We start from the raw sequence: 25,103 nt of genomic DNA on the forward strand, positions 1-25,103 counted from the left end.
TGACTTTATGTTTATTTGGGTTTATTCTAATGTTATATAGAGTTAATTACAGGTAGACACACTCACTGCCCGCTGACTTTATGTTTATGTGGGTTTATTCTAATGTTATATAGAGTTAATTGCAGGTAGACGCTCTCACTGACCACTGGCTTTATGTTTATTTGGGTTTATTCTAATGTTATATAGAGTTAATTACAGGTAGACACTCACTGACCACTGGCTTTATGTTTATTAGGGTTTATTCTAATGTTATATAGAGTTAATTACAGGTAGACGCTCTCACTGATCACTGACTTTATGTTTATTTGGGTTTACTCTAATGTTATATAGAGTTAATTACAGGTAGACACTCTCACTGATCACTGACTTTATGTTTATTTGGGTTTACTCTAATGTTATATAGAGTTAATTACAGGTAGACACTCTCACTGACCACTGACTTTATTTTTATGTGGGTTTATTCTAATGTTATATAGAGTTAATTACAGGTAGACACTCTCACTGACCACTGACTTTATGTTTATTTGAGTTTATTCTAATGTTATATAGAGTTAATTACAGGTAGACACTCTCACTGACCGCTGACTTTATGTTTATTTGGGTTTATTCTAATGTTATATAGAGTTAATTACAGGTAGACACACTCACTGCCCGCTGACTTTATGTTTATGTGGGTTTATTCTAATGTTATATAGAGTTAATTACAGGTAGACGCTCTCACTGACCACTGACTTTATGTTTATTTGGGTTTATTCTAATGTTATATAATTATACACAGTTTCACAGACAAACACACAGTTTAGAGAATGTATATTTTTTTACAAATGCATAAGCATGTTCAAATTCAACTACAAATAATGAAAATGCCTCTTATGGCCTACATAAATAAACATTGTCTAGAACCTGAAAATAAACGGTTGGTATATAGATTTATGCAATCCATCTTCACATAATCTAATAAATAGGGATGCAAGAAAGTGCAGTATCAGTGGGATAAATGTCCAAATGGTGAAAAATTAAACTACAGCAAGTGAACATGAACGAGGAAAAGAGCAATAATGTCCCACAATGTCCCACAATGTCTTCCTTTACAGTGACGTAAAGGAAAAAACACCAATGTGTCCCATATGCAAAATAAAACTGCTAGAAATTCACAGGGGTAAAGCTTTCTCTTGACTTGAGCTCGTCATTTCCGCGCCACCAGCAGTTGAACAGCAGCGTTTCCGGATGGCTGTAAAAACAGCAGCTCCTGGTACAGCGAGGCTCGGGACTCCAGCCAGGAGGAAGATTATCACATAGACCCACGTCGGATACGGCTTCTGTTCCAGAGTGGGAAATTTATCCTGTAACACATAAAATAGGTGTAGTGTAACCATGGAAATATGTCTAGTGTAACCATGGAAATGGATGTAGTGTAACTATTAAAATGGGTGTAGTGTAACCATGGAAATGTGTGTGGTGTAACCATGGAAATGTGTGTGGTGTAACTATTAAAATGTGTGTAGTGTAACCATGGAAACTGATGTAGTGTAATTATTACATTGTGTGTAGTGTAAGCATTGGAATGTGTGTAGTGTAACCATGGAAATGGATGTAGTGTAACTATTAAAATGTGTGTAGTTTAACCATGGAAATTGATGTAGTGTAACCATGGAAATGGATGTAGTGTAACTATTAAAGTGGGTGTAGTGTAACCATGGAAATAGATGTAGTGTAACCATGGAAATGTATGTAGTGTAACTATTAAAATGTGTGTAGTGTAACCATGGAAATGTGTTTAGTGTAACCATGAAAATTTATGTAGTGCAACTTTTAAAATGTGTGTAGTGTAACCATGGAAATAAATGTAGTGTAACCATGGTAATAGGTGTTGGGTGTTTATCATGTAAATAGGTGTTGGCTAACCAAAGAAATTAGTGTAGAGTAACCCTGGGAATGGTTGGTGGTTAGCCATTAAAACCAAGTTAGTGTAACCATGGGAATCAACATAGCGTAACCATAGAAACAGGTGTAGTCCATATATCTGTATATATCAGTGGTGTAGTTTGTTCTTCAGGTGGCTGATCAGCACTCAGAACACTCTATACTTCCATTTCTATGATCTGGATTATGAAAGCTGGGAGTGAGAGCGTGGTCATCACCATTGACCATCTAGCTTTAGTCTTCTACACCTGATTCAGCCGGTCAGTCTTCTTAGAGAACCTTGATCAGCTTGATCTGGTGTGTCAGATTAGTGCTACACAGACCATGGCATCATGGGTAATCTCACCGATTGAGGGTCCCAGGTGATATAGAAGAGCTCCTTGGACATGGTGGTGACGAAGTAGAAGAGGAAGATGACCAGCATGATGAGGGGGCTGATGACTCTCCAGGTGGCCTGCCAGAAGATGTTGGGTTTGTGACCAATCATGAAGACCAGGTCTTCGTTGAACCTGCACACACAGAACAAACGGTTCAAAAGTTTGGGCACCCCATGTTCAAATGACGTGTGCTGTTGATGTTCTCGGAGTAAATGAAGGATCAAATCCAATCAACCTACAGCAAATCTGTGCCCACCGGCACGCCCTGTGGTACCAACAGAGTTCTGTCTTCACCCACCTGTCTATACCGTAGACATACACCACTCCCACCATCTCACAGAAGCCTGTAATGAGGAGAGGGATGGATCCAGCGAAATTGTCGAAGAGCGCCAGCCAGTAGTTCCCTGAACCCTGGACGAATATCAGGCCGATACAGCAGCACACCACACAGGTCACTCCTGGAGAGACAATTATCACAAATCACTTTCAGGCTCTAGCTCCACTGACGCCAGCCTCTCTGAGCCAAAAACCAGAGATCCAGAGCGCAGTACCTGAGATGGTTTCTTTGGACCAGCTCTTGGGGAACACCTTCAGGTCCTGCAGGGGAACCAGCACTCCTTCAATGTTTCCAAACATGGAGGACAGGCCGAGGCAGAAGAGCATGACGAAGAACAGGACGGACCACAGCGGAGCCAGGGGCATCTTAGTGATGGCCTCAGTGAAGACGATAAAGGCCAGGCCTGTGCCCTCCACACCCTGATTAGAGACAGACAGCACAAAGCAGGTGTTTCTAATAAAGTGGCCAGATGAAGCACAAAGCAGGTGTTTCTAATAAAGTGGCCAGTTATAGCACAAAGCAGGTGTTTCTTGGCGGTACCTCAGAGAGGAAAGTGTTCAGGTTGCATGTCTTTAGCTGAAGGCTGCTGAAGATCTCGGGGTAGGTGGTGTTCAGGGTGCTCAGGGTCCAGTCGTAGTTACTCTCCGTGATGTTTCCCTCCTCTATATCAAACGTGTTGAGCAGAGTCAGGATGTTCCTGCGGGACAGAAGAAGCAAATTAGTAAAGATTGGCCCATGGTAACATCCTAGCAACCACCTGTGACACCATAGCAACCACCTACCACCAGCCCAGCAACTGGCTAACCAACTAGTTAGCAGCATCATACCAGACATCCAAAAACCAGCTGGTAACCTCCTAGGAAACACTTGGGACAGCATAACAACCACCCAGCAACATGAAAAACAGCATAGCAACCACTTGACATAGCAGCTGGTTAGCAACTGCACTACAACTGCCAGCTGCTAAGCGACTGCAAAGCAGTCATCCATCAACCACAGAGGAACCATCTGAGATACCATGACAACTGCTCCAGACCACCATAGAGCGTGTGGAGTAACAGACTTGCTAATGCGCTTTCTGACACTGCCTGACTCTCTGTTATCTAGAACATGGACTGAAGCACATGCAGGAACATTAGATGAAGGTACATACCCTGCCAGGCAGTCGTCGTATCTCTGCGTGGCTCTGAAGCCGATTATGGTGTAGATGACAGTGGCAGCGAAGACAGAGGTGAAGGCATTGATGATGGAGATGATTACAGCGTCCTGCTCACAGTTATTACTACGAGAACAACAGAACCTCTAAACAACAGAACCTCATACTGAACAGAACCACAAACTGCTCATTGTTAAATGTTAATAGAACTTCATACTGGATATTAATGTTATTAGAGCTTCATACTGGATATTAATGCTATTAGAGCTTCATACTGGATATTAATGTTATTAAAACTTCATACTGGATATTAATGTTATTAGAGCTTCATACTGGATATTAATGTTATTAGAACTTCATACTGGATATTAATGTTATTAAAACTTCATACTGGATATTAATGCTATTAGAGCTTCATACTGGATATTAATGTTATTAGAGCTTCATACTGGATATTAATGATATTAGAACTTCATACTGGATATTAATGTTATTAGCGCTTCATACTGGATATTAATGTTATTAGAGCTTCATACTGGATATTAATGTTATTAGAACTTCATACTGGATATTAATGTTATAGAGCTTCATACTAGATATTATTGTTATAGAGCTTCATACTTCAATACTATATTAATATATATATACAGAACTGAGGACTTACAAGACAGAGTTGTAGCTGGAGAAGGAAATGAGACCACCAAATGCCAGCGAGAATGAATAAAACACCTGAGCACCTGCATCCAGCCAGGTAGCTGGGTTCGCTAACTCATTCAGCTACACACACACACACACACACACACACACACACACACACACACACAATAAAACAGATAAAACACTGCAGCTGATCTACAGTAAAGCACTCCAGATACACCACCCCAACACCATCAGCCTGAGCCCAGAGAAGATCAGGAGAGAAAGGACTGAACTGGAGTAGAAGTGAAAGTTTTAGTGTTTAATGGAAAGTACTAATCTACACATCCATGGTCATGGTTCAGAGAATAGCACATATCTGTACTATTAATTTCTCATAATTCAATACATATTTGCTGTAAATGAACACTTACATCTGGTGTGAAGAGAAATTTGACTCCACTGATGGAGCCTTTCAGAGTGAGTCCTCTGATCAGGAAGATGGTCAGGACCACGTAAGGCAGCGTTGAGGTCACGTACACAGCCTGTAGAACACACAGAACACCACTCGTAACCTAAACGCTGATGATAAATATAAACTTTGCTTGCTGCTCTGTGCCCCATAGGCAGGGTTAACTGTACTAGACTGAGGGGGGCGCTGTAACCGTCTAATAACTTTAATAATTTAGTTCAGTTTTATACTGTTTAAAGCAGACCAGCTTTCCCACCTAAACACGTCAGAATATATGCATCCATATACTTATGGCCAGTGAAATCTACAGTATGTTCTGGACCCACCATCACATCTACAGTACACTCCTGACTGACCCACCATCACATCTACAGTACACTCCTGACTGACCCAACATCACATCTACAGTACACTCCTGACCCACCATCACATCTACAGTATACTCCTGACCCACCATCACATCTACAGTACACTCCTGACCACCATCACATCTACAGTACACTCCTGACCCACCATCACATCTACAGTACACTCCTGACCCACCATCACATCTACAGTACACTCCTGACCCACCATCACATCTACAGTACACTCCTGACCCACCATCACATCTAGAGAACACTTTGGTTCACAGTGAGAACGAGCCAGGCTAAAGTTTATCTGCTATGACGCCTCCAGGATCAGACTCTGATGGTGTGGGAGTGAATTCTGGGATTCTACACTCGGGTGTTCTGATTTTAGAATGAATCAGGATCCGTTTTACTCACTATCACTCTGCCATTCAGAACCAGCTGCTGATTGAGTTCAGAGTTCATTCATCAGCCGTAACCTCAGCTTTATTACCGAAGACTGTGAACCAGCCTGTTTAATTGCCTACACAGGGCTGTAAACCTTAAAAAGCTGCGGTGTTCCAGCTCCCTTTATGAGCTCAGACCTTACACAACCCTGCTCTCACAGTGTGCAGTAAAAGGCTTAAGTTCCACATAAACCAGTGAGCACTGTTCAGCGTTCAGTACGTGAGGGCATGGGCATTTATAGACTTTATTAAGCTTCATGTTTTAAAGCATAATCATCAAGACTCGTAGAAGAATCCAGTGGACGCTTCATTCTGGATTAATGCCTTAATGACCACACTTTTATTACCTTCTATCAGTGTTCTTCTGGAAACACTGATAACTGATCTGGCTTTAATTCCACCTACCAATCACTGGCTTCTACAGGAAGAAGGAAGACGGTTATTTTCCACCCTGCAGTGTAGTGTGCTGTATGAGCTGAATTCATCAGGGCGCAGGGGATGTGTTCTCTGAAGTGAAGAAGCTAAACTGGTCTTCTTGGGAATGGGTTGGAGTGTTAGAGCTCCATTAGACATAGTTGGGGTGAGCTGGAGTGAGGAACCTCCACTAAACACTTCTGGGATGAGTTAGAGATATAGACCTCCATTGAACCCCTCTGAAATTACATGCATGTCCACTCTGAAGACCTTTGGCATGAGTTGGAGAGATGAGGCTCCACTGATTTTTCTATTTGGGATTAGTTGGAGTGGCAAAGCCCCACTGAACACCACTGGGATGAGTTAGAGGCTTGGGGCTTCAATGAAGCCCTTCAAAATGACTTGGAGTGATGAAGCTCTGTTGGCCTCGTTTTGAGCTTTTTTCTATTTGGGATTAGTTGGAGTGGCGAAGCTATATTGAACACCACTGGGATGAGTTAGAGTAGTGGAGCTCCACTGATCTCCTTTGGGGTTAGATAGAGTAAAGAAGCTCCATGAACATCTTTGGGATGAACTGAGGAACCATCTGTACCATTTGAACCATCTAGTGCAGCTCGATGTCGCTGCGCCCTCAATGTTGGAAGACATTACTGACCATACCTTCCCAGTGGTCTCTATTCCACGGATGCAGCAGACATAGAGCACCGCCCATGCTGAAATCAGACACAGCACCATCCACCACTGCAGACCTCCAGACTCGTCGATGACCGTGGTGGTGTTCAGCGTTTTCCTGTACCAGAAATAATCCACAGGGGAGCTGCTCTCACACTCCCACTCCAAACCTGACAACAGAACACCTTCAATGAATCCTCATCCTGGTCTTGTCCAATATTAAAGGCAATAGTTACATATCTAGAACCATAACATCTCAACAGCATCTCATCAGACCTAAGGTTCTGACATAGCACCACAGGTTCCACTACATTACATGAGAAGATGTTTCATGTTCCTCAGGTCTTCCCCAGACACACCCACCCATAGTTCCCTGTCCTGCGGCTGTGTTACCTGTCCTGTTGGCATTGACGGGACACTGACTCCACGGCAGAGGATCCTGGAATGAGTTAAAGAAGTACCACAGGACCCACGCGATGATGGTGTTGTAATACAGGCTGACCAACAGGGACACACACATGGACGCAATGCCTGCAGGGGGGGAAGCAGTGGTCCAGTCAGTAACCCCAATGATGACTTCTCAGTGTTCAGCAGAATAGAATTAAATACAAAATATAATACTCAATGTGACTAAATATATAATTAATTTACGAGTTAATTACAAGTAGACGCTCTCACTGACCGCTGACTTTATGTTTATTTGGGTTTATTCTAATGTTATATAGAGTTAATTACAGGTAGACACTCTCACTGACCACTGACTTTATGTTTATTTGGGTTTATTTTAATGTTACATAGAGTTAATTACAGGTAGACACTCTCACTGACCACTGACTATGTTTATTTGGGTTTATTCTAATGTTATATAGAGTTAATTACAGGTAGACACTCTCACTGACCACTGACTTTATGTTTATTTGGGTTTATTCTAATGTTATATGGAGTTAATTACAGGTAGACACTCTCACTGACCACTGACTTTATGTTTATTTGGGTTTATTCTAATGTTGTATAGAGTTAATTACAGGTAGACACTCTCACTGACCGCTGACTTTATGTTTATTTGGGTTTATTCTAATGTCATATAGAGTTAATTACAGGTAGACACTCTCACTGACCGCTGACTTTATGTTTATTTGGGTTTATTCTAATGTTATATAGAGTTAATTACAGGTAGACACTCTCACTGACCACTGACTTTATGTTTATTTGGGTTTATTCTAATGTTATATAGAGTTAATTACAGGTAGACACTCTCACTGACCGCTGACTTTATGTTTATTTGGGTTTATTCTAATGTTATATAGAGTTAATTACAGGTAGACACTCTCACTGACCGCTGACTTTATGTTTATTTGGGTTTATTCTAATGTTATATAGAGTTAATTACAGGTAGACACTGTCACTGACCACTGACTTTATGTGTACGTGGGTTTATTCTAATGTTATATAGAGTTAATTACAGGTAGACACTGTCACTGACCACTGACTGTAGGTGCTTTTACTCACCTACTCCGAGCATGTAGGGGTTGATGGACCTCCACACCCCCATGCTACCTTTCCTCAGTCGCTGTCCAATCGCAAACTCCAGGTGAAGCAGAGGGATTCCCTCCAGGACCAGCAGGATCAGGAAAGGGATCATAAACGCTCCTGAAGGGGACGAGAGAACAGGACACCCCAGTAAACATCTTATGCCTGAAATGATCGACATCTGGTTAAAGGAACCTTTAGCAGCCACACAGAGGGGTTGTCCCAGGTAGGCAGACACCTGTGTAAGGCCCCAGTGAACCAAGAGCCTAATTAAAATGTAAAGGTTTATATATATATATATATATATATATATATATATATATATATGTATATGCATGCATGTATTGTGAAACAGATGGACTACAGTCTGGACCTATAGAACTAAACAGTGCTCCTGTATGGTCAGTGGAGCTGATAGAATGGACAGTGGCTGTACCAACAAAGAGGAGGTATTAATGTTATGGCTGATGTGCACCTGACAAACCTTTTGAACTTTCAATGGAAGTCAATGTAAAAACGAATATTCCAAGACCTTTTTAAGCATTTCTATTGGTCCATTCATTGTAAAATTCTGATACAAAAAAACTTACTTTCAAATAAAAATCAGAATAGGCAAAAATGGAGATACAAGGTTTTAGGAAAGTTGCAGAGTGGAAGAGTGGTTTCCAAACACCTCTATTTATTTTATATAGTTTGCTCAGGGCCTCAAAGGTCACTCAGTATGACCCTGGCTATGCATATTTGGGACGAAAGTCCTTCCTCAGCTTCAGCAGAAATGCAGTAATAGTGCCGTCGTCTAGCAACAATAATACCAATAAAATTAATAGGTTTATGTATATGCATCCTTGACCTGCAGAGGAGAGGTGCTCTACACCAAGATGAGATAAGATAATAACTTTTATTGATCTTTACAAGGATGTTCAGTTGCTACAGAGCAGCAGTGCGTGAGATGTAAGGAAGGTAAGACACAATGTATGTCCAAAAGTATTCAGACAGCCTTTTTTAAGGCGCTGGTACTCCTTGACCAGTAGAATGACAATCAGGTCCCTGTGCCCAATACCAAGCATGGGTTAGATCACAAGGGCTCCCAGTTTTAGAACTGAAGCTACAAGACTACCCATACCAGTGCTCAAATCCATAGCTGTAGCCAAAAGTATTCAGACGGCTCTTCTGATAAGTAAATTTAGCTACACTAAATGGACAAAAGTATGTGGACATCTGTTCATTTATTGTTTGAGTAACTTCTGTTGGAGTAACTGTCTCTACCGTCCAGAGAAGAAGACTTTCTATTAGATTCTGGAGGAGCATTGCTGTGAGAATTTGATTGCATTCACAAGAGCGAGCATCAGTGAGGTCAGAATGTTGGATGATGATCACCACCCCTCCTCATCATCCCGAACTCATCCCAAAAGTACTGGATGGAGCTCCTTCACCATCATTCCAGAGAACACAGTTCCTCCACTGCTCCACAGCTCCTCAATGCTGGGGGGCTTTATACCCCTCTAGCCCACGCCTGGCATTATTAGGCAGCATGGAGCCGATAGGGTCATGATGTTGATCTGCTCCAGAGAGTCCTATTCTATTGGCAGTACTTCTCTACTCTGTGTGTGCATTTGCACATCTGTGTCAGTAATGGTTGCAGCTTAAAGTAGCTGAATGCTACATTCATTAGAATGGGTGTCCACAAACATTTGGACATGTAGTGTACAGAACAGAGTGGAAAAAAAAGCATTACTAATAGAACGGGAAGCACACATGACCCGAAGGTCACTGTGCCCTGGGCTGTGGGGTTCTCTGGAGTGATGATGGAACCGGCAGAACTGCCAACAGAATCATCCAGAACATCAGAACCAGAACTTCTCAGATGCTCTTTTGGAAACGAATGCAATCAAATGCTCCTCACAGCACACGTGAGTTGACGTACTGCCGCGTTCTTTCCCTTTAGTAGACCCTGATCCCAAGCTCTTATCAGCCTCCCCGTGACCCCTCAGTGTATCGGCCTGACCACAGCACAGGCAGTATCTTCCGGGGTGGTGTTTTATCACACTGCCAGAAACATGTGAGTCACTCCAGGGGCTTTTATTAAGGTGTGTTTGCACAGGTGATAAAAGGCTTAGAGGAACGCATTTAGATGTTCAGAGATAAAAAATGGAACAGGTTCAGACCCACGTGTGGGAAACATTACTGCCTTTCAGCCTCTGTGACGTTTCTCACCTCAGCTTTGACTTTCCAAAAGCTCTGATCAGCAGGTTTGCAGTTCGTCAGCAGTTTCAGTCAGTGTTGTAAAAGTATGTGATTTCAGTACAGGTGTTGGGCCTGTATTTGTTCTTTCAGCATCAGAACAGATATTTTTTTATTGCATTCATTTCAGATATCATATTTTAACAGGATTATAGTGAACAGCTCAAAAACAGCCATTTCAAATGAACATAATTGGCTCAAAGCAGACCGAATCCACCTGTGAGGCCAAGTACAGGCCTGGCAAATACCCCAGAACTGGCTTTTTGAAGGTTGTGTCCACATAACACATTCATACAATTGTACATTACAACTTCATAACATGCTCATTAATGCTAGATTCAGAATTCATATTTTTTCAGTTTTTGCAATGGTTTTCTATGATATATAAACAGCTAATTACCCAAATTCTAAGTATATTTTAGTGTTCAGTGGGAAACCCCATAAAAAAAACACTAAACAATCTACAAGCTAAATTGTTGTATAAATTCAGTTATTAAATGATATTCATTACACAATTTAGTTTTATGACATCTAAAACTAAAACTAAATTCCTGTGTGAAATTACGTTGACACAAAATGTAATAGCAATTACATAAGTGTTAGAAATATCTAAATATCTAAATATAAATATCTAAATATGAAATGTTCACGTAATTTCACTTTGCCAAACAAATCCAATGACCCCCTTGTCTTTCTTTGTTGAGGTGCAGCAAAAATTCTTCAAACCGGTTCTACCAATAGACTACACAACTCACGTCCAGCTGCAGAGTCGGTTTCTGAAGCAGACGCTTATGTCAGGCATTTGCGTCGGGGCTGAGTTAATGCATGAGAAGAAATCTCACTCACTGTGACCCTTCAGACACTCTAGTTAGCCTTGAACAAAGCCCTGGAGTAAAACACTTACAGAAATTGCTGCTGGGGTGGTAAATCACACAAAGAGGGGCGTGAGACTGAAATGGTTATACATTAAAAAAAAAAAAAGTTGTTCACCTTCTCAAATGTACTTAATGTGGTGGTAAGTAGTTTAACTATCTTTATTTAGAAAATCAAGAATTTCTGTAAAACCAAATTTCAGCAACATTTCTGTATTTATCCAATAAACATACTTAAAAATGCATTTTAAAGGGTATTTGAATTTAGCAAATTTAGCAATTTCTCTGCATTCCCTCATACTAGGCTAGTTGAACTCTAAAAAGTTTGCTAGTTAATTTTTTTTAAATAGTAAATAAAAAAATAAAACTGAACCATAAAGTGAGCTATAACGTGAAATGACGTGCCATCGTGTTATGAATATTAGCTCAAAACCCACACATTTACTTTAGTAAACCATTAAATTAACTTCAACTTCAATCATCTCAAATGCCAGCACTTTCCTCAACAGATAGCAACTTAATACTTCAATGAGTTTATTGTTTTAATTAAATTATTACTGTTATATAATTATATTGCTTTTCCTTTTAACCCTAAAGTAATCTCTCAGTATCAGAACCGATACTTTTATATTGTACTAATTTAATTTTATTGCACAATGAGATGTTTCAACAGGATTATAGTGAACAGCTCATAAATATGAATTTCAAATAAACATAAACGTCACAAAGCAGAACAAATCCACCTGTACAAACTGACTGCTACATTCAAAACTTGTGATGTATTTTGCAGAAGAAAATCTGTATATTATGTGATGTTCAGTGATATTATTATTATGATCTTTGAACCCGGTTGGAATTTTATTATGACAACTATGGCTAAATTAAAATGCTTGCTGTTTGGATTTCTTAAAGGAAATGATATTTTAGTATCTGCTTATAATCTCTAATCACATCTAAAGACATGTGTACTGTACTGACTGTGCAGGTCAGGGTACATTCACATATGGAATTACTGTAAGAAAACATCATTTATGAATTAATTTTGTTAATCGTATCACATTACACGTGTGAAATTAATCATTGTTGAGTAACACACATTCTTGGCATCTTAACATGGAGAATGTGTAATACATCAGCTTTTTTGCTTAATGTTTAAAGGTTTCACTGTACGAGCCGACGAACTGATGGGAAAAGCAAAAACTCTGCAAAAAACAATCAGTTAAACCTGTTTAATAATCTCTGACTGAATTAGGAAAGCGTGCTCGGATAAGGAAGGGTGTTCCAGGTGCTGTGGTGCTCAAAACTGGGTGCAGAAGTTTACAGAAAACAGGAATATTATTTATTTATTTATTTATTTAGATTTTATGCTTAATTCTGAAACAGAATAACTTAACAAGACAGAAATGTTAATATTTATTGCTTTTTTTATTTAAGAACAAAATTATTTTCAACATTTAGGTAAATCTGCTGCAGACTTTAAGGGTTCTTTAAGGGTTCTTTAAGGGTTCTTTAGTAAAGGCAATGGTTCTATATAGAATCATATCAACAGAAATAACTATTAAATAGTTTGGATTTAGGGAAATCCTCCTGTAGACGTTGTTTTTAGAACAAAAGTGGAAAAGTAGTTCCATTATTGTTACAGGTCAAAGAAGACTGTTCAGGACTATGTCAAATCATTTTTGGTAAAAGTGAAAGAGCATCATAGAAAAGGTTCTTTGAGGGTTCTTAAGTTGTTCTATTTAGAACTATACCTGCTGTAGTTCTACAGAAACCCCCAGGCACTCCAGATTTGTGCTCCCACCCACTTTCCATCTGCTTTAAAAAACTTTCAAATGGTTCTATGTAGCAGCAAAATGGGTTCCACTATTGTTATGAGTCAAAGAACCATTTTTGCTAAGATTGTAAACATATTCTAAACACTTCTACGCTATAGGACAACCCAAAGAGCCATACGGATCCGTATAGTCTTGTTCTCCATGTTTTAGAACTTCTCCTGTAAGGTTTCTTTTAAAACTGTATGTAGCGCTAAAGGGGTGAAAGAACCTCTGTTCTGTCCTCTATAGAACCCGTATTGATAGAGTGTATATTTCTATGCCTGCCTGTTTAACCAAAGACAGCAGATACCAGTGAACTATAATTATTAACTTTAGTTACTGTGAAAGAAAACAACCTGAAAAGCCTCCAACTAACTGAGCTTTCTGAAACCTGTCCAGGATGCTCTCCCAATCAGACAGGAAATGTTCACTGAGGGGTTTAAAGGTTTATTGGCTGATTGTTCCTTAAAATGAAACTTAAGGAAATTGATGAAATACCAGAAGGTCATGAATTTGAGTTTCTTGAGGCTTGATCATTTGGAATTGGAAGTCTTATGTTTCTGTAAATAACATTAATGTAATAATTTAAAACAGCTGTTCTGATACCAGTCAGCACTTTTAGCCAGTATCTCACACCAGGTCTTGACTTTGCTTTACATCTCGTTTGAGAACAGGGCCGCCCGACAGTTGGACCATGACAACGATTTTGGTTTGGCCAACCAGAAAGTCCTCTAATCCCACCTCCCTCCCCCAGCGAGATATATACTAATTATACATTTTAAAATGTTGCTTATTTTCAGGTTTGCAAAAATAAAAAAACATATACAAATTAGCTTTTTTGAAGAATTCTTTTTAAAATGTATTTGTTGTCTTTATTTATATATTTTTGTATATATATTATTGTCTTATATGTATATATAAGACAATAATATATATTATATATAATATATATACATATATATTATACAATATATATATATTATTGTCTTTATTTATATATTCTTTGGCTCTCGGCCCGCCCCATAACCACTGTTCTTTGGCCTCCTGAGGCAAGACAGCTTAAGTCTAGAACCACTAGAACCAAGTCTAGACCCATGTAGAGGCTAACATATAATCTGGGAATGATGACAGCTTACATACAGCTACAAAAATGTACTTTTACTTATTTTAGAACTTTTACTAAACTAAAGTTTTACTATTTTACTAAAATGATTTACATTTTCAGCAAAAAATATAATTTTAATTATTATTAATAGGCAACCTACTTCCACCATTTCTAAAGTAAAGTATTTAACAGGGCAAAACACTGTAAGTAGCAGTAAACCCATGCTGTATAAAACTGGCCTGTGGTACATACACTCATAACACAGGGTACAGGGGTATGTATTACCCCACAGCTGACAGTCAGTTTTAATAATTAAACTAGAAAACTGCTGTGATTTGATTGCATTGAGCCACAGGAGAGTGAGAGCATCATTGAGGTCAGGTGTTAGTCTGGTGTGAGTCTCCAACTCACTCCAGCTCACTCCAGCTCACTCCAAATGTATTAGATGCATGCTAGGCATTGGGCATGATTAGGACCATGGCAATGTGTCCTCTGGATTCACACTTTAAAAGAGCTGTCTAGATACTTTTGGCCACAGTGTCAGTAGTCAGCTGTATCCTGACCTACTGTTATCCACATACATGGTCAACAGTACATGAGTCACCACATGAGTAAGTCGAAGTAGAAGAGGCTCGGGCGAGTGTGTGATGAGTTAGCAACATGCTAACTGGTGGATATCAGCTTCCAGTACCGGTAGCCTCGTAGCTCCTGCGCTAAAACTAAAGAAGCTAACTTAGAGGAGAGCCGGTCAGAGGAGAGGTCATTCACATGGCGGCTCGGTTTCATCGGGAAAGTTCTGCACCAGTATGACCAGTATATGTTCCGGAACCATGGCCAATATTAAAGGCTATGAGACGAATTATCCTTATTTTTACAAATGCTTCTGCTACAGCTTCAGCAGTGTGATGTTCTGGACTCTAACTGGACCTTACTGGACCTCTTTCTAAATTCCGCTGCTCTAAACGGTCGCTGTAAGAAGACACTCACCTCCACCGTGGCTCTGGCACAGGTAAGGGAACCTCCAGACGTTCCCCAGTCCCACACAGAAGCCCACACAGGTCAGCATGTACTGGGCCTTGTTGTCCCATTTGGGCCTTTCTCCTGCCTCCTCCACCTCCAGCCTCTCCAGCTGGGCATGGCTCAGGATGCGCTGGTCCAGGCCCGGGTTAGGCATCTTCAGCCTCGTGCTCCAGCCCATTCTCAGGTGCGTGTGTACCTATGAGGCCTGGAGTTTTGGAGGGTAAATGAGGAGATCGCTGGGAGCGCTTGGGTAGGGTGGATATATACTGTGAACTTTAGCCCCCCAGCGCGTTCCCTCCATCGACAGGAACTGCCCTGTCAGCTAGATAAGGGGAAGCACAGGCGTGACTGAAGCCGAGGATGGGTGACAATTGTTAATGTCTTATTAATGATTGAGGCGTATTATCACACACACACACACACCTTACTGTATTTTTCCAAATGGTTAATAAATGAAGATGAGGATCGGTGACGACTTCAACGAGGGTCCAACATTCACTGGTGACAGTAAGAGAGCACTGAACCACTCAGAACGGATCGGTTCTAGATACTGTTCTATTGGGCAGGATGAATAAACACTCACATCCCCTTCAATTTGTCTGTCTGGACCCTCAGCACCGGGTTTACTCCTCTAGTCCAGGGCTGCAGTCAGTTAGCACACAGCGAACAGAACCCTTAAACATTTACTCTGTTAAAAAGCAGCAAAAATATCATGATCAATAATCAATAAAATGATTAATCTATGAACAGACTGCCAACAAACTGCCAGATCTCACAAATCCACCCATTCATCACTGTAACGCTGCCCCCTGCTGCCGAGAGGTGGTGATAACATTTGCTGGAGAATTCATTCCTGTAAGTAGAGGAGCCACTGCAGCAGTTTCCTATGTATGGCCTACCTGTCCAAAAGTATCTGGACAGCCTTTGCAATGAGTGAGTTCAGCCAGTGCTGGCAGCTTGTATAATCCCCACTGAAAAGCAACCAGCCAGTAAAACGGACCGCCCTGGAGCAGCCGTGAGCACACGGCCCTAAGGTCAGTCAGGCCCGAGTGTGGGCTGGAGGGGTATACAGACCCCCAGCACTGAGCAGTGGGCTGATCCAGCAATGTTCCAGCAAGCCTTTCCAGAAGGAACAGATGTCCACATACTAATGGACACATAGAGTATGGAACCCTTCTTGGTGCTGCATAGAACCAAAGACCACTCTGCTGTGTTTCTGGGTAAATATTCACATTTTAGTGAACGTGTCCCACTGACTATGTTAAAGCCTAAAGGTCAGAGGCCACCCAGCCAGCTCTATCTATGTCCGAGCCCAACGGGGAACCAGAAAGCTTTGTCCTCAGGTTCCACGTTGGTCTCACATATGGATGCCCACCGGGGTCAGTGGTGGGACCAGCAGGGGTTAAACAGAGGGCCCTATCCAGGTTGTACACGGCACATGTACAGCCTAGATATGACCCATGTGAGATTAAGGTGGGCTGTAACAATGGGGGCCCAATCGGTTAATCACCTGGAACCCACCTGGAACCCACCTAGCCCACGTTCCATCCATGTGAGCCCCATTTGAACATGTTGGCTGGGAACCTGTGAAGTACATACAGCTGGAGGGCACGGTGCGATGGGGGGGGGCACCACCATATACTGAGACATTCTCAAATTCAGGTTCAAATTATTTATTTATTTATTTGTATGTTTGTTTGTTTGTTTGTTTTGGGGGGAGATTATTTTATCCCAGCCCTTCTTGCCACCGGAGAGCCGCTGCTTTAGCCGCTAGGTGGCGCCAAACTGCAGCTTGTAGAAAGGCAGCATCGCCACCGCGCCGCGATGGGAAACTTTGATTCATTTCATTGAACCGATTCTTTAGAACCGAACTACATCTAATCCGAAGTTTGAAACTAGAGATTCACTCAGGAGTCTCCGCTACTTCTCAGTTCTGCTGCAGTCTGACTCTTGCGAGAATCTTCCACCCGATTCAGCGAGTTAATTAATAATAAAGTTTAATAAAGTTTAATTAAAGTGCAGTCCTACGTTGCCACGCGAGTTGAACTGAACAGACTCGTGATCCGAAGCGTTTCAGCTTTTAACGCGCAGTAAACAAGGCTTCAGACGGCTGCGAAGCGCGTTCGACTCAGCGAATCGGCTCGTCTGATTCGGTTCGCAGTTTTGTTAGCAGGAGGAGGGAGTCCTCCAGCTCCTCTGAAGCGAGCAGTCTGCTGCAGACATCAGGACTCGCTGGAGCTGTCCTGACCGTCCCGTCTGCCTCAGCACCTCGCCTGCCCGCTATGCCCTTGGACACTGCAGCCCCTCCTCCTGAGAGAAGACTGCCGGGGGGTCCTGGAGACCACTGAAGACGCAAAGTTGAGGACCAGCGAAACGAGAAGGTCGGACGGAGTGTCTGATTGGGGACTTTTCAGACGGCCCCTTCATCTTTAGGGGTGCTTAGGAGCTTACTGGAGGCTGGCAGCCAGCGCTGGACATTACTGGACGTTACTGGACGTTTAGTCCTGGAGGGCTGCAGGAGGACCGCTCCGTTTCTCCTGAAGGTTCTGAGGGTTCTGAAAGGTTCTGAAAGAAGAGTTTGAAGAGTTTCCTCTTCGTGTTTACCTCCTCAAACCCACTTGCATGGATGTATCATGGCCACGTTTGTATGCAGGGTGCAGTTCCTAGATGATACTGATCCATTCAACAGCACCAATTTCCCAGAGCCCACCAGACCTCCTCTGTTCACCTTCAGAGAGGACATCCCACTCATAAACCAGATTGCAGGGGTGCACAGACTCCTCAAAGCGCCACAAAAGGTAGGTCCTGGATGGATTGATTTGCTGGAGCCTGAAAGTGGTCTGAGATGATGGTGCACTCTGTAGCAGACCTTCAGGTCTATAGTCTATAGTCCTGCTCAGAAGCAGCTGATGTAGGGATTTCTGGCTTGGCCGCAGCGTTGCACCATTCTGTGGACGAACAGAAGCAGCTCCAGCAGGAGAAGTTGAGTCGAAGCTGTTTAGTTGCTGCAGGGTTCATGCAGGCAGAACCAATCTGGGCTTGGATCTGCACAACGATGATGCACACCAAAACCAGCTTCAGCTCTTAGGATTGTGTAGGTCAAGGTTCTGGGGATGTGGGGTCTAACACAGTTTGGTATGGGCTCTGAGGGGGTTTGTAGGTCCCATCGAGGCCCTGTATGCAGTGTACATGGGCCCTCCTGGTCCTGCATTCATACGTGAGGCCTTTCTGGCTCCTATCTGAGGGGTTCTTCATAGCTGTGCTTGTAGAACCAGGTCAACTCATAGTAACATCTGATTGAACCTGAACCTTGAACCCTTTTCAGCACCATGTAGAACCCTTGTCAGTGCCACCAAATCACCAAAGACGACAGCAGAAGAACCCTGGTGTCGGTCATTCTTGGAAAACTAAGGTTCTCCACACACTTTCCAGCACCTAGTGAGGTTTGAGTGTAGGGATTGCCATGCCATGATGTCACCCGAACCTTCTCGCTCCTCCAGCCCAGCATCTTGTATTGCTTTGTTGTCGTTTTTCGGTGAAAACTGGAGATCCGTACCGTCAAACATCTCCAAGACAGGTGCTAAGCATCAGAGAAGGACAGAAGACCAAGTCAGAAGGCCGAGGCGCTCTGGGCCTACACCTCTGGCTGTGTCTGCTCGAGACGTTCCAAAGCACTGTCTGCCTGCAGCCTAATTGTAGTCCCTTTTCAGCGCATAAACAAAGCATTAATTCCCAGAGCCGGTTTTAGGAGTGGTGCCGTTGTGGTAGGGTGGAATGTCCGGCAGCTGAGGACCAAGCGGTAGAAGTGAGCTCAGGAGCCCACAGCTGTCATTGGCTCGTCCAGCCGGGTTCCTCTAGAACGGGGGTTTAGAAATCCTAGCAAGCACCTAGGAGACCATAGAAGACTACTTAGCAACCACATAGCAACAAAGTGGGACGGTGTAGGAGCTGCTTTGGAACACCAGTCCCCAGTGTCTTTGTTTTGGCTCTGAGAAACATCAAGGATCTCCTGGAGTCTGAGAACCATGACTCTGGAACACCACTGCTCCAAATCGTCTGGAGTTTAATATCTGATATTTCTCATTTTGAGGTTTGCTGTAAGATAATTATAACTATTATATAACATACACTGTATGGACAAAAGTATTGGGACACCCGCACGTTCATTGTTTCTTTTGGCAATGAACATGATTTTATCCGACAAGTCATCCCAACATACTGGATGGAGCTCCTCCACCACCATCATTCCAGAGAACACAGTTCCTCCACTGCTCCACAGCTCCTCAGTGCCAGGGGGCTTCTTCATACCCCTCTACTAGCATGGTGCCAATAGGTAGGTCATGGGTAGCTGATCCACAGAGTCGATCTATTCATTATATCTATCATTGGAAGGGGTGTCCACAAACATTTGGACATGTGCTGTATCCGTCATTCCTTCGCCTAATTCGTAGCTCCGTCAGTCATAATGCGCCCTTCAGAGAGCCACGTGGCTCGTCACAACACTGGACCGGTGGACTGGAGGGAAATTCCTGCCCTCGCGAGCCGTCCACTGTAGCGCGGCACTTTCCCAGCACTCCTTTGTTTTATGCAGATGTTGGGGGTTCTAGGCAATATTCAGACCTGGGTGACGTTTCTGACAGTTCCTGCTGCTGTGGGTTAGAGAGCTGCATTTCTCCACTGGCCTGAAACCACAGAACCAACACAGGCCTAGTCTCCCAGTCCACAGTCGTCCCCTCAGGCCTGATCGCAGAGGCTCTATGTGCTAGATAATATGTAATAGGTTCTTTTTTCACTTGAGAACTCGTTCATTGCGTAGATGTTTTTACTAGAGGGTTAAGCCATCAGCGTGGGATCGGCTTGCTTGGATATGCAGACACGATGGTACACAGCAGAAGCTTCAACTGTTAGTATTGTGTAGATCAGGGTTCTTCAGTTGTGGTGTCCAGCATAGGTTGGTGCGAAAAAGGGTTCTCCTGAGGTTCTTTAGCAAAGGCAGTGGTGTTTATAGACTCATGATCACTCAAGGAAACATCTCGCTACTTTGCTTGCTTATGGTGTTCTTCAGATTAGCAGCACGGATAAGGGTTCCACTGTTTTAATGTGTGAAAGAACCCTGTAGAACCTTTTTCTTGTTGAGGGAACCTGCTCAAACAGATCAGTGTTCAAACCTCTGGATGCCTCGAATGCTTATCTGTATTATATACACTATATGACAAATGTTTGTGGACACCTCTTTTAATAAACGCATTCAGCTACTTTAAATTGCAGCCATTGCTGACACAGATGTGCAAATGCACACTGACACACAGCTTGTCTAGTCCCTGTAGAGAAGGACAGGGGGGTAGAGATGTTCAGTAAATAAGGCCCATGGTTCTTTTTTTACGGAATGATGTAAAAAAGGCAAAATGGACCAGGCCATATGCTTGCGCACTGGCCACTTTATTAGAAACACACACATTGTGCTTTCTCACTGGCCACTTTATTAGAAACACACACATTGTGCTTTCTCACTGGCCACTTTATTAGAAACCCCTATCTTGTGCTTCCACTCACTGGCCACTTTATTAGAAACACCTGGTCATCACCTTGTGCTTTCTTACTTTTCTTATGTTTCTAATAAAGTGGCCAGTGGTTATTCCCCCACAGAGGAGGCGTGTTTAGATCGTGTGCAGGAAAACTGCTTTGCTCATTTTGCAGTGTGTTGAAAACAGGCCGCGTAATCTGACCCGTGGACGGACGCCCCTGTGTCACCTCGTGTTTACCGACGAGTCCCGCTAGGATGATGTAATACCTAGAAGTAGCTGCTTCTCGTGCCCTCGGCTTCAGAGCGGGGCTGTGATTTCTCCAGCACACAATCCATCTGCTCTCTCTACTGGCTTTCCCTGGAATTCCTGCCTACATATATGTGAGCAGTGCATCCACACGGCCGAGCGGTGGAGGAGCGAGAGGGGTATTTGATTATGGGCCTTTGCATACTCCGCATAGCTGATATGCTTATATTTTCCACATGTACGCCGAGCACCTGTGTTCATTTATCTCCCGTCTCCAGCTCTGCGGAGAGAGGGGGATGTTTTGGTCTGCTGGGGCTCCACGTTCTGCTGAGGCTTCTGCACTACCTCCTCAAGCCCATCCATCTTCTCTTTAGCCAACAGAAACTTTGGCCACTTTATTAGAAACACCCACACTGTGCTTTCACTTGCTGGCCACTTTATTGGAAACACCTATCCTGTGCTCCCAATCACTGGCCACTTTATTGGAAACCCCTGTCTTGTGCTTCCACTCACTGGCCACTTTATTGGAAACACCTATCCTGTGCTTCCACTTACTGGCCACTTTATTAGAAACACTTATCTTTTTCTCCCAATCACTGGCCACTTTATTGGAAACCCCTATCTTGTGCTTCCACTCGCTGGCCACTTTATTGGAAACCCCTGTCTTGTGTTTCCACTCACTGGCCACTTTATTGGAAACCCCTGTCTTGTGTTTCCACTCACTATCTTGTGCTTCCACTCGCTGGCCACTTTATTGGAAACCCCTGTCTTGTGTTTCCACTCACTGGCCACTTTATTGGAAACCTCTGTCTTGTGTTTCCACTCACTATCTTGTGCTTCCACTCGCTGGCCACTTTATTGGAAACCCCTGTCTTGTGTTTCCACTCACTGGCCACTTTATTGGAAACCCCTGTCTTGTGTTTCCACTCACTGGCCACTTTATTGGAAACCCCTGTCTTGTGTTTCCACTCACTATCTTGTGTTTCCACTCACTGGCCACTTTATTGGAAACCCCTGTCTTGTGTTTCCACTCACTATCTTGTGCTTCCACTCACTGGCCACTTTATTGGAAACACCCTGACTTGTGCTTCTACTCACTGGCCACTTCACTGGAACCATCTTCCGCCTTGCGCTCCTACTTATTGGCCACTTTATTGGAAACTGGAATTCAAGGGGGTTCTGGGTTCTGCCAGAGCTGCCGGGCCCTGTATGTCTGGTGTGACGCCGGGCTGACCGTGCAGCTCTGAATCAGAGTGAAACAGCAAATTCACCCAAGATATCTTTAGCTCACTGCCATCACTTCAGCCACACGGCACTCTGGGTAATACAAAACAACAACAGCAAAGCAGCTTGTGTCTCTAGAGACAAACAAACAAACAAACAAACAAACATGGCAACCGTGGATTGTTTTCAGATTGACCCGGCCAGCTGCCTCCCTGACAGGCTGATGCTAAACACTCAGCTAGCGTGTGAGCTCATCCCCCCCCCACCGTGCTGCTGTGTGGGGTTAGCTGGGTCCGGCTGCGTGCCGGCTGCTGCGCGGCAGTGGCGGCGGCGGCGGCGGCGGCGGCGGCGGCGCTGGGAAGCTGTATAAGCATGTTTGGGTTTTATTGCTGGAGTCGTATCTGTTAGCCTCCTATATCTGTCAGCTGCGGCGCTGCTACCGTGGCCCCGCGGGAGTCAGACCCCTGTTGTGGTCACAGGGAACAGTTGGGGGTTAAGGAGGCGGCGTGTGGGCTCGGCTTTACATGATTTAAGCGTGCCAAGAAAACCCCCAAGTAGAGGCCTAGCATTAGCCGTGTTAGCATCTCACATACAGCACCACACTACATGTCCGGGGGAAAACCTTGACCTCGTTGGCCATTTTATCAGAAACACCTACCATATTTTAGATACACTAAAACCTCCACTACATGTCCAAATGTTTGTGGACACCCCTTCTAATGAATGCATTTAGCTACTTTAAGCTGCACCCCCCCCACACACACACACACACACACTCCCTGTAGAGAAGAAGTACTGCCAATAGAATAGGACTCTCTGGAGCACATCAACATCATGACCCTATTGTCTCCATGCTGCCTAATAATGCCAGGCGTGGGCTAGAGGGGTATAAAGCCCCCCAGCATTGAGGAGCTGTGGAGCAGTGGAGGAGCTGTGCTCTCTGGAATGATGGTGGTGGAGCTCCATCCAGTACTTTTGATTAGGATGAGTATCCTGACCTCACTAACAATGCTCCTTTTGCCGAATGCAATCAAATCCTCATCCAAAATCTGGTTGAAGTGATTGAGCGCTCAGCCCTGCGGCATTCCGGGGCTTCAGGAGTGCAGGAAAAAGGAAAGTGCAGTTTGGGAACGAGTCAGTAATAACAGAGCCTGACAGCCCGAACCAATCCTGCACACCTGCCTGTCGTGCGTGTGGGCGGAACCGAGGCCGTGGAGCTGTTTTGGTCAGATAATGAGCTGACAAGGTCAAAAGGTCAAGCCTGAATTAGTTGCCAAATGGAAAGTGGCCTCAGAAGTGGCTACAGAAGGACCGGCCCGCTGCTGTACAGCAGTTAGCAGAACTCTCGCTCGCTCACTCTCTCTCTCTCTCTCTCGCTCGCTCTCTCGCTCTCTCGCTCTCTCTCTCTGTCTGCTTGTTTTTAAGCTGAGTTTAATGTATTTTTCACATTTGGGATACGTCACACACACACACACACACACACTGTTTTTCCTGAACTCGGCCTTTCCCTCAGCTGCTTTCTCTCTCTCTCTCTCTCTCTCTCTCTCTCTCTTTTTTTCGGGAAGCCTTTTCTGCCTGCACATGAATTTTGCCGAAATTACAGAGTCCAGTAATGAGAAGTTATGTTAAATGCTGTAAAATATAGGCTAGGCCTTCACGTCTGTGGCTGCAGACTGGATTAGCCTTAGACATTGTTGTGTTGAGCTGAGGTTTTGCATCTCTCTCTCTCTCTCTCTCTCTCTCTCTCTCTCGCTCGTTGTTTTCGCCGCTGTCTGCAGAAAAGCCGTCCGGCCTCAGAAGCCCGAGGGCTCCTCTGCAGCGTGGCTGTTGTGGTCGCCTCCATGCGAGCTGCTGCACTTTAATGAGCACGCTAATTGGGCTCTGCGTGTTTGGATGGAGACCACAGGCCCTGCTACGTCCACTACAACAGGAGAGGAGCTCGTATTCCGTGTTAACACGTACACATACCACGCCTGCGCTCCGCTCGTTTGGCGGCAGCTAAATGTCATCCCGCTCAGCCCGGGTTCGCTTATAGAAACCCAGTCACGCTGTAACTGCGTTAAACACAGCCTGCTGCTGCCGGACCTCAGGTCTGGGGCCACAGTGCTGACGTAGCGCAGTAGGGAGGGGGGGCGGGGAGGTGGGGCGTTATTATGACATGGGCTGATTGATCAACATCCATCTGAAGTACAGCTACACCACTGGTATATATGGACTGGAGGACTACATCAGTTTGCATGATTATGCTACACCCATTTTTTTCAATTTTTTCGTTTCCATGGCTACACTACATCCATGTCTCCTTAAAATCTTCCAATTTCCATGGTTACACTATTATTTTAATAGTGAATAGAGATCCATGTCTATGGTACACTACATCCATGTCCATCATTTCTATGGTTACTTTGGATCTGTTTCCGTGGTTACACTACACCCATTTCTTTTATTTCCATGGTTACCCACACCCATTTCCATTTGACGAGAGGATAGTCCACTCTGTCGGCTCATCAGGTGAACAGTGTTGACCCACTCCGCTGTGTGACGCAGCTGATCAGTGGTCAGTGACAGGTGTGGGGACCAGACTGGGGACAGTGTCTGAGGACGGGTCTGCAGGGCCGCAGTGACCGGAGTGCTTCAGCTGGACTCTGCATCACAGGAGGAGTGTGTGATGATGGAGTTACAGTGATTGTTGCATGTGCAGCATCTGAGTGAAGATGTTGGTGTTTGTATGAAACCAAGTGTA

The 25,103-nt window shown here is 43.7% G+C and overlaps 1 protein-coding gene across 1 annotated transcript; it reads right to left on the bottom strand.

The window, feature by feature from the left end:
• Positions 1-1,151: 1,151 nt before the first annotated feature.
• Positions 1,152-15,543, bottom strand: slc6a19b (solute carrier family 6 member 19b). The gene is made up of 12 exons (XM_072680737.1): positions 15,333-15,543; positions 8,293-8,433; positions 7,177-7,314; positions 6,772-6,953; positions 4,864-4,974; positions 4,458-4,570; positions 3,791-3,919; positions 3,178-3,334; positions 2,852-3,056; positions 2,599-2,758; positions 2,270-2,432; positions 1,152-1,343 (listed from the first exon to the last, which is right to left on the bottom strand). The coding sequence occupies exons 1-12, from the start codon at positions 15,541-15,543 to the stop codon at positions 1,152-1,154; spliced, it is 1,902 nt and encodes a 633-aa protein (XP_072536838.1).
• Between the last annotated feature and the right edge of the window lie 9,560 nt (positions 15,544-25,103).

This window comes from Salminus brasiliensis, chromosome 5 (genome assembly GCF_030463535.1).
Source record: "Salminus brasiliensis chromosome 5, fSalBra1.hap2, whole genome shotgun sequence".
NCBI classification, from domain to species: Eukaryota; Metazoa; Chordata; class Actinopteri; order Characiformes; family Bryconidae; genus Salminus; species Salminus brasiliensis.